This window comes from Oncorhynchus masou, chromosome 6 (assembly GCF_036934945.1).
Source record: "Oncorhynchus masou masou isolate Uvic2021 chromosome 6, UVic_Omas_1.1, whole genome shotgun sequence".
In the NCBI taxonomy this organism is placed as follows: domain Eukaryota; kingdom Metazoa; phylum Chordata; class Actinopteri; order Salmoniformes; family Salmonidae; genus Oncorhynchus; species Oncorhynchus masou.
In genome coordinates, this window is record NC_088217.1 from 30,771,203 (window position 1) to 30,781,097 (window position 9,895).

General features: G+C 40.0%; 1 protein-coding gene and 1 pseudogene across 1 annotated transcript; both read left to right on the top strand.

Moving 5' to 3' along the window:
• The first annotated feature begins 1,475 nt into the window (after positions 1 to 1,475).
• Positions 1,476 to 5,009, top strand: LOC135541557 (thiol S-methyltransferase TMT1A-like; annotated as a pseudogene).
• Positions 5,010 to 7,861: 2,852 nt separating this feature from the next.
• LOC135541068 (thiol S-methyltransferase TMT1A-like) lies at positions 7,862 to 9,168 on the top strand. The gene is made up of 2 exons (XM_064967196.1): positions 7,862 to 8,359; positions 8,932 to 9,168. The coding sequence occupies exons 1-2, from the start codon at positions 7,862 to 7,864 to the stop codon at positions 9,166 to 9,168; spliced, it is 735 nt and encodes a 244-aa protein (XP_064823268.1).
• Positions 9,169 to 9,895: the final 727 nt, after the last annotated feature.

The following is a 9,895-nucleotide window of genomic DNA, read 5'->3' on the forward strand; positions in this document are numbered from 1 at the left end:
ATAAGCAATAATTACACAATTTTGATTATTTTACGTAAAGAAATCCCTTACTGAACTGCTGGGTGGCTGGTGCTGTTCTGATGTGTTGAACTGGACAGTGGTAGTGATGGACTGTCCGTGTCCACTGTCATTCCATGACAACTTTCAACGACTTATCAATCATTCTGCACAAGACCTGAGAAGTATTACCCACTTATCAAATAGAAAACATTGACTTGTTCTGTGTAATTTTCCAATGAAGCAGGCAAGACAATGTTTAAGTCCCAACTGGGATGTTGAGTTTGTTTGGTCCCAGATGTAAATACAGATGTACCCATTACACATCATGGTAAAGTGTTGTAGGTGGCATCGTTTCTTCTTTTGAAAGTGTTTCCTCAGACAAGGTGTGAGTTTATGCAAACTAACAATCCAACACCAGGCTTACAGATACATTGTGGTTGAATATCTTTACATTTAAAATGTGTTTATAGGTTTATGTGATGATTACCTGATGTGTGTACACTGCTTCTAAACATTACAGTGACCATACTTTGGGTATCTGTTCTTTACTATTTACATTTTGGACAACTTTTACTTTTGCTTCAAAACATTCCTAAAGAAAATTTGTACTGTTTGCTCCTACATATTTCTCCTGAAACCCAAAAGTACTCTTTACATTTGGAATGGTCAATACACACACCTATCAATATAAGGCATTGTCAACTCTACTGACTCCGATCTGGCGAACTCACTAAACACAAATACTGTGTTTGTAAATTATGTCTGAGTATTGGAGTTTTCCCTTGTCTGTTCGTAAATTAAAAGTACATGACATTTGTGCAGGATAGTTTGCCTAATATAAGCAATTTGATGTGTAACATTTGCTTTTACTCAAGTAAAAGGGTAAAAAAAAATCATTTGGCCAGAATATTAGATTTCTGTAGCCTATGGCTGAGTCACATTAAAACTGTTTGTTGGTATTAATATTTTATTAGGATCCCCATTAGCTGTTGCAGTAGCAGCACCTACTCTTCCTGGGCTCCACACAAAACATGAAACATGAAATAATACAGAGCATTAATAGACAAATCAAATCAAATGTTACTTGTCACGTGCCGAATACAACAGGTGTAGACCATAACATGACATGCTTACTAACAAGGCCTTAATTACAAGATTGTGTAATTACGTGATGCCTACTATAATAACTAAATGTTTTGTCTTTAATACCGAAATAAAAACAGACGTATCGTCTGCTCACGCAGTCCTCCGCCATGGTGCCAGATAGGTCCAATGGCGAAATCAACAGCCCAACTGAGCCCAAACTAATACTGTCATACTGTCACCAGTTCTTGATTGGTGGCTCCTGAAACACACCCATTCTCTTTAGACTATAACCTCCGCACCTGACCACAACTGCACAAACGAGGTGGTGGCAGTTCACCTTTTTGGATCTAGTCCACCAATAAAATCTTAAAGGATAGCACAAATGCAAAATGACTATTTTTATGATTTTCTTTAGGCTTATTTTCAAGGTAGTAACGTTGCACCTCCAATTAATGGAGACGGTTGGCATATATGGCATCTACAAACGTTTATTTCCATTTCTTGTTGACAAGATATCTTTCACCTACAACAAAAAATGCACAACAAAAAGAAGGACCTTTTCAGCAATCTCTCAGAGTTCACCTTAGGCAATGGCCCACTTCACATTTTGGAGATTGGCTGTGGAAGCGGGGCTAACTTTGAGTTCTACCCGTCTGGTTGCAAGGTGGTTTGCACAGACCCCAGTCCTTACTTCGAGAAGTATCTGTAAAAGAGCCTGGCTGTCAATGATCACCTAATGTTCGAAAGCTTTGTGGTTGCTTCGGGAGAGGACACAGGGGCAGTGAAAAACGAATCTGTGGACGTTGTCGTCTGCACACTGGTTCTGTGTTCTGTCAACGACATACCACGAACACGAGGCGCATCGCATATTGAGGCCTGTAAATTGGTTATCTTATTTACATTTGAAACATATGAGCACTCATGCATACAAATGGCAACAGTAGTCTACATCCATTCCTAAATTGAAAATATTGGCCATGGTCTCAGATTTCAGCATAATACAATTCCGTTTTTCAGAAATTAGTCTGCACGCTGTTGTCAACATATATTACATAACTGAGGTCCCCACAAATTAAGATTAGATTGAGGTGTATTGACGATTAAACCACTTTCCCACGAATCATGGCAAGTTTTATTAAAATGATGTAATTTAGGAGCCAAAATGGAAACACTCGCTTTCAATTTGCAACATTGTAAATGTTGTCCATCTCACAGAAAGTTCTAAAACCTATGTCATGTTGTGGTTTTAATACATGAATAATAGTAGCCTATAGGTTTTGCTAATGGCTGCTTTATTGAGGACACGTTTTATGTGCATCTATGGTTGTTTGCTACATTTAATGTTTTGACTTAAATTTGATTCTTGAAGAATATAAATGCCTAATCAGTTTAGTTCAACTGTAGTACCCCATCAGAAACCAAGATATATGCTAATTTTACTCCATTGTTTAACCAATGTAATTGTAAACAAACACTGTATCGCCTCAATATAGTTTAAACTAAAAAATGTACATCATGGATGGTCAGTCCTTGCATCCATAGCTCTGTCTATAAATTTGAGAGGGGTTACATTTTGCCATCCCTCATCTCTTTACCAAAACAGTGGTGGGGTGTGTGCATTGTTATTGTTTGAACTGAATGCACTGTTTAAAATTAATGCACTGTAAGTCACTATGGATAAAAGCATCTGCTAAATGACTAAAATGTACATGTAATATGGGAAGTTGCAATGAGCTATAGCAGTCTGCAATGTTATGTTTCACTACAATCTCCAATCAGCTTTTACCAAACGTTTGTCCTCGGGACCAAAAGGGGTGCATCTTTTTGTTTTTGCACTAATACTACACCGCAGATTCAAATGATCAAAGCTTGATGATTAGATGATTATTTGAATCAGCTGTGTCGTGCTAGGGCAAAAGCCAAAATGTGACCCCTTGGGTCCCGAGGACAACATTTGGGAAACACTGTAACTACTGTAAGCCAATTTAGCTGATTGAATCGTCAGAAATTTCACGAGATACTGGGCAACGAACACACCACTGTGCAGAGTACTTGTACCACTAAACACAAATGCCCAAGTGGCTGTGGCAAGATTTAGAAGACTTTATGTTTACAGTGCTTTGCGAAAGTATTCGGCTCCCTTGAACTTTGCGACCTTTTGCCACATTTCAGGCTTCAAACATAAAGATATAAAACTGTATTTTTTTGTGAAGAATCAACAACAAGTGGGACACAATCATGAAGTGGAACGACATTTATTGGATATTTCAAACTTTTTTAACAAATCAAAAACTGAAAAATTTGGCGTGCAAAATTATTCAGCCCCCTTAAGTTTATACTTTGTAGCGCCACCTTTTGCTGCGATTACAGCTGTCGCTTGGGGTATGTCTCTATCAGTTTTGCACATCGAGAGACTGAAATTTTTTCCCATTCCTCCTTGCAAAACAGCTCGAGCTCAGTGAGGTTGGATGGAGAGCATTTGCGAACAGCAGTTTTCAGTTCTTTCCACAGATTCTCGATTGGATTCAGGTCTGGACTTTGACTTGGCCATTCTAACACCTGGATATGTTTATTTTTGAACCATTCCATTGTAGATTTTGCTTTATGTTTTGGATCATTGTCTTGTTGGAAGACAAATCTCCGTCCCAGTCTCAGGTCTTTTGCAGACTCCATCAGGTTTTCTTCCAGAATGGTCCTGTATTTGGCTCCATCCATCTTCCCATCAATTTTAACCATCTTCCCTGTCCCTGCTGAAGAAAAGCAGGCCCAAACCATGATGCTGCCACCACCATGTTTGACAGTGGGAATGGTGTGGTCAGGGTCATGAGCTCTGTTGCTTTTACGCCAAACATAACGTTTTGCATTGTTGCCAAAAAGTTCAATTTTGGATTCATCTGACCAGAGCACCTTCTTCCACATGTTTGGTGTGTCTCCCAGGTGGCTTGTGGCAAACTTTAAACAACACTTTTTATGGATATCTTTAAGAAATGGCTTTCTTCTTGCCACTCTTCCATAAAGGCCAGATTTGTGCAATATACGACTGATTGTTGTCCTATGGACAGAGTCTCCCACCTCAGCTGTAGATCTCTGCATTTCATCCAGAGTGATCATGGGCCTCTTGGCTGCATCTCCGATCAGTCTTCTCCTTGTATGAGCTGAAAGTTTAGAGGGACGGCCAGGTCTTGGTAGATTTGCAGTGGTCTGATACTCCTCCATTTCAATATTATCATTTGCACAGTGCTCCTTGGGATGTTTAAAGCTTGGGAAATCTTTTTGTATCCAAATCCGGCTTTAAACTTCTTCACAACAATATCTCGGACTTGCCTGGTGTGTTCCTTGTTCTTCATGATGCTCTCTGCGCTTTTAACGGACCTCTGAGACTATTACAGTGCAGGTGCATTTATACGGAGACTTGATTACACACATGTGGATTGTATTTATCATCATTAGTCATTTAGGTCAACATTGGATCATTCAGAGATCCTCACTGAACTTCTGGAGAGAGTTTGCTGCACTGAAAGTAAAGGGGCTGAATAATTTTGCACGCCCAATTTTTCAGTTTTTGATTTGTTAAAAAAGTTTGAAATATCCAATAAATGTCGTTCCACTTCATGATTGTGTCCCACTTGTTGTTGATTCTTCACAAAAAGATATAAAACTGTATTTTTATGTTTGAATCCTAAAATGTGGCAAAAGGTCGCAAAGTTCAAGGGGGCCAAATACTTTCGCAAGGCACTGTATAAGTTGACAAAATAGTCATTTTTCTACTTAAAAGTGCAATTTTTCTGTGTTCTGCTTGCTGGAGGTTTGGAAAAAGTAACTTATTACTAGTAACGTTTACGGTTGTCAATGTCCAACAGGGTGGTGCTCGGTACTTCTTGGAGCATGTAGTGGCGGACGCCTCCTCTTGGATATACAGTTGAAGTCAGAAGTTTACATACACTTAGGTAGGAGTCATTAAAACTCATTTTTCAACCACTCCACAAATTTCTTGTTAACAAACTATAGTTTTGGCAAGTCGGTTAGGACATCTACTTTGTGCATGACACAAGTAATTTTTCCAACAATTGTTAACAGACAGATTATTTCACTTATTATTCATTGTATCACAATTCCAGTGGGTCAAAAGTTTAAATACAGTAAGTTGACTGTGCATTTAAACAGCTTGGAAATTTCAGAAAATTATGTCATGACTTTAGAAGCTTCTGATATGTTAATTGACATCATTTGAGTCAATTGGAGGTGTAACGGTTTTCTTCTGGGGAAAGAGAGGCGGACCAAAACGCAGCGTGGTTACTTGTAAACATCTTTAATAAAGATGAACAATCTACAAAACAAGAAATGTGAAAAAACCAAAACAGCCCAATCTGATGGACAAACACAGAGACAGGAATAATTACCCACAAAACCCAACATAAAACAGGCTACCTAAATTTGGTTCCCAATCAGAGACAATGACTAACACCTGCCTCTGATTGAGAACCATATCAGGCCAAACATAGAAATAGACAAACCAGACACACAACATAGAATGCCCACCCAGCTCACGTCCTGACCAACACTAAAACAAGGAAAACACACCCGAATGATAGTCAGAACGTGACAGGAGGTGTACCTGTGGGTGCATTTCAAGGTCTACCTTAAAACTCAGTGCCTCTTTGCTTGACATCATGGGAAAATCAAAAGAAATCAGCCAAGATCTCAGAAAAAAATTGTAGACCTCCACAAGTCTGGTTCATCCTTGGGAGCAATTTCCAAATGTCTGAAGGTACCACGTTCATCTGTACAAACAATAGTATGCAAGTATAAACACCATGGGACCACGCAGTCATCATACCGCTAAGGAAGGAGACGCGTTCTGTCTCCTAGAGATGGACTTTCTGCATGGATGTGAGGTAGTCAGGGCGACATGGAAAGATCTGGAGGCTACTGGGTTCTCTGAGCTACAACTGAGGCACCACTCAACTTCATGATCAAACCACATATTATGGGCCATGCTGTCAAGTAATGGCCTGTCCCAGCAATTGTTTGAACATTTTTAGTTTAGTTTTTAGTTACTTACTTGTGCATAAAATGTAATTAAACTGGCTTAAAAAATAGCAATGACATACATATACTGAACAAAAATATAAACGCAACATGTAAAGTGTTGATTCCTGTTACGCTCGTCGTTTGAATGAGGAGACCAAGGTGCAGCGTGATAGGCGAACCTCTTACTTTTATTTAAAATGAACACCGAAAAACAACAAAATACAAACGTAAAGTTCTGCAGGCTACACAGCAACTATACAAAATCAAGATCCCACAAACTAAGGTGGGAAAAGGCTGCCTAAGTATGATCCCCAATCAGAGACAATGATAGACAGCTGCCTCTGATTGGGAACCATACCAGGCCAACATAGAAAATACAACATAGATTGCCCACCATAGTCACACCCTGATCTAACCAAATAGAGAATAAAAAGGTTATCTAAGGTCAGGGCGTGACAGTTCCATGTTTCATGAGCTGGAATTATGTGAGCATTCCTCATTTGCCGAGATAATCCATCCACCTGACAGGTGTGGCATGTCAAGAAATGGATTAAGCAGCATGATCATTACACAGGTGCACCTTGTGCTGGGGACAATATAAAAGGCCAATCTAAAATGTGCAGTTTTGTGTCACAACACAATGACACAGATGTTTCAAGTTTTGAGGGAGTGTGCAATATGCATGCTGACTGAAGGAATGTCCACCAGGGCTCTTACCAGATAATTTGTTATTTTCTCTACCATAAGCCACCTCCAACATTGTTTTAAAGAATTTGGCAGTATGGCCAACTGGCCTCAAACCCGCAGACCGTGTGTAACCACACCAGTCCAGGTCCTCCACATCTGGCTTTTTCACCTGCAGGATCATCTGAGACCAGCCACCCGTACAGCTGATGAAACTGTGGGTTTACACAACCAACATTTTTCTGCAAAAACTGTCAGAAACCATCTCGGGGAAGCTCGTCATCCTCACCGGGGGTCTTGACCTGACTGCAGTTTGGTAACGTAACCGACTGCAGTGGGTAAAACGCTCACCTTCGATGGTCACTGGCACACTGGAGAAGTGTGCTCTTCACGGATGAATCCTTGTTTCAGCTACCAGGCAGACTGTGTATAGCATCGTGTGAGCGAGCGGTTTGCTGATGTCAATGTGACCCATGGTGGAATTTTGGTTGTGGTATTGGCAGGCATAAGCTATGGACAGCGAACACAACTGCATTTTATATTTTTGTTAAGTGTATTTTAATTTCCTTATGAACTGTAACTCAGTCAAATCTTTGAAACTGTTGCATGCTGCGTTTAATATTTTTTTCAGTGCATATGAAATGTACTTAGCAAATGTAATTTTTTCACATCTTTGCATCTATTTTCAATATTTTTCACCTAATAACAGTTGTTTGGCTTATGGTTCATTGACATAACCTGTAAAACAACACCCTGTGAAACATGTTCATAATATTTGCATTATACACCCACACCTACACTGATTGCCATAGAATGAGTGTCTAAATAAAAGCAGTTTTCAAACCTCTACAAAGCTATGATAAGACCAAAGTGCAAGAGGTTGTGATGCAATAACTCCATCATGAGGCCAGATGAAAAGCTACCAGATTAGCACCTTCCTCCTGACCCTCCCTGATCCCTGTATCACCTTGCTATGGGCTAAATCCTACCTCACCTAGCCTGCCTGCAGTGTGCTGCTTAAATTCACATGGGAGGTTTCACTGGTAAAATGACATATCTTATGAGGAACTTCTTGATGAACTTCTGCAGGCTAATTTGTTTGGCGATAACTTTACCTCTCCAACTAATGGAGTTTTGGGGCTTATATGGCATATACAAGCGTTTGTTTCCACTTCTTGCTTACAATATCACTTTTTCATACAACGACAAAATGCACGATAACAAGAGGAACCTTTTTCGAGACTTGTGTAAATTCTGCAACACGGATGGTACACTTCGACTTCTGGAGATTGGCTGCGGTAGTGGGGCCAACTTCAAATACTACCCATACGGTTGCACGGTCATTTGCACAGATCCCAACCCTCACTTTGAGAAGTACCTGCAGATGAGTATGACAGCAAGCAACCACCTGACCTATGAAAGCTTTGTGGTTGCCTCAGGAGAGGACCTGATGGCAGTGCAAGATGAGTCAGTGGATGTTGTTGTCTGCACGCTTGTGCTGTGTTCTGTCAACAATGTGCCACAGGTACTGGAAGAGGCAAGACGGATACTCCGAAAAGTGAGTTCATTATTTCAGCTAGTAGGTTATGTGTGTCAAGCTAGGGAGACGTAGCCTGCCCTATAGGCCTAATAAGAGTTATTGTTTCGCAAAATGATAACTAAGATCTACTGTACATTCCAGACTCCATTAGTGAATTGAGAGAGTTCTCTAACTTGCCCCATGTTGTCCTCGTGTTAAAAGTTAAGCCTATAGCGATGTTAAGTCTTAGGTATTTTTAGACACATAAAGCTTGTGACAAATCCCTTGTCTGTAAACAAGAGGTGTGTGAAACCCCCCAACACAGTATAAACACCTTGCCTAACCAAGCAATGTAATTATGTTGATGTAATTTACATTTTTACACATGTAGTCTTTCCACTATGTCTTACATTTGGGTTAAGCCAAGCACATTTGACCAAACATTATATTTGATATCTGGTGCTTGGGTGGGACTGGGATAGATAGTGATATGTACATTTGTCAAGTTTCCCATGGCCTTTTCAGTCACTAGATCAGACACCCAGCTACTTTTGATTGTTTTGACGGTTTTGGGGAATGAGAATAGAATCTACACATTTGTTGTCCAACAGGGTGGTGCTCTGTACTTTCTGGAGCATGTAGAGTCAGACCCCTCCTCTTGGATATACTTCTTCCAGCACATGCTCCAGCCGATGTGGTACTACCTGGGGGACGGCTGCATGGTTACCAGGGCAACGTGGAGAGATCTGGAGGCTGCTGGGTTCTCAGAGATCCAGCTCCGACACATTGAGGCTCCGCGGGTCACTTTCATGATCAAACCACACATTCTTGGATATGCCATCAAGTGAACGTTTCATTCAACTGTTAAAGTCAAACTGTATTTTTTTTATCTACACATTTTATACTTTGACTAACTTTTCTAAAAAGATTTGGGCAATATTAAGCAACTGTGAATTAAAGTCACTTCCTGCTATTCACACCTTATTTGCCATTCAGTTTAGGAATTAATGAAATTGACTATGTTGCAGTAACAACAGAGTAGCTATAACTGTATACTACTACTCTCTACTCAGCCCACTTCGACCTTGGTGGCTTGAGGTCCCCAGTGGAGATTAGCTGTTGATTGTGTTTTTTATAGTGTTTTTAGCAGTCTCCTCTGTTGGAAGGTCTTGTCTTCTATAGCCAGTAGAAGATAGTGCTCCATTCTACTATTTGTTTATGTACAACTCTTCATTCCAATGTGAGGCCTCTGTCGATAATAGCATTTCCACCAATACAGCCATTCACATTGCAGGTTTCCATTTCCCCATTTTTATTTGACAAAATCAATGTCGCAAAAAAAAATCATTGCAAAATGTGTCATGGAAACAGCAGATAGACAACATGTTTTATCTGTTCACCCGGGGTGGCTTTCTCTTTTGTCTAACTTTATTGTAACATATGATGATGGAAACTCTATTTTTCTAATGAATTATGATTGTGGATTAATTTTGAAGGTACGGGGGCACATGATGTCATCGCGTAACTATAGAGCTCCACTCCACATTTGATTCTAAAAGCATACTGCTTGCAAAA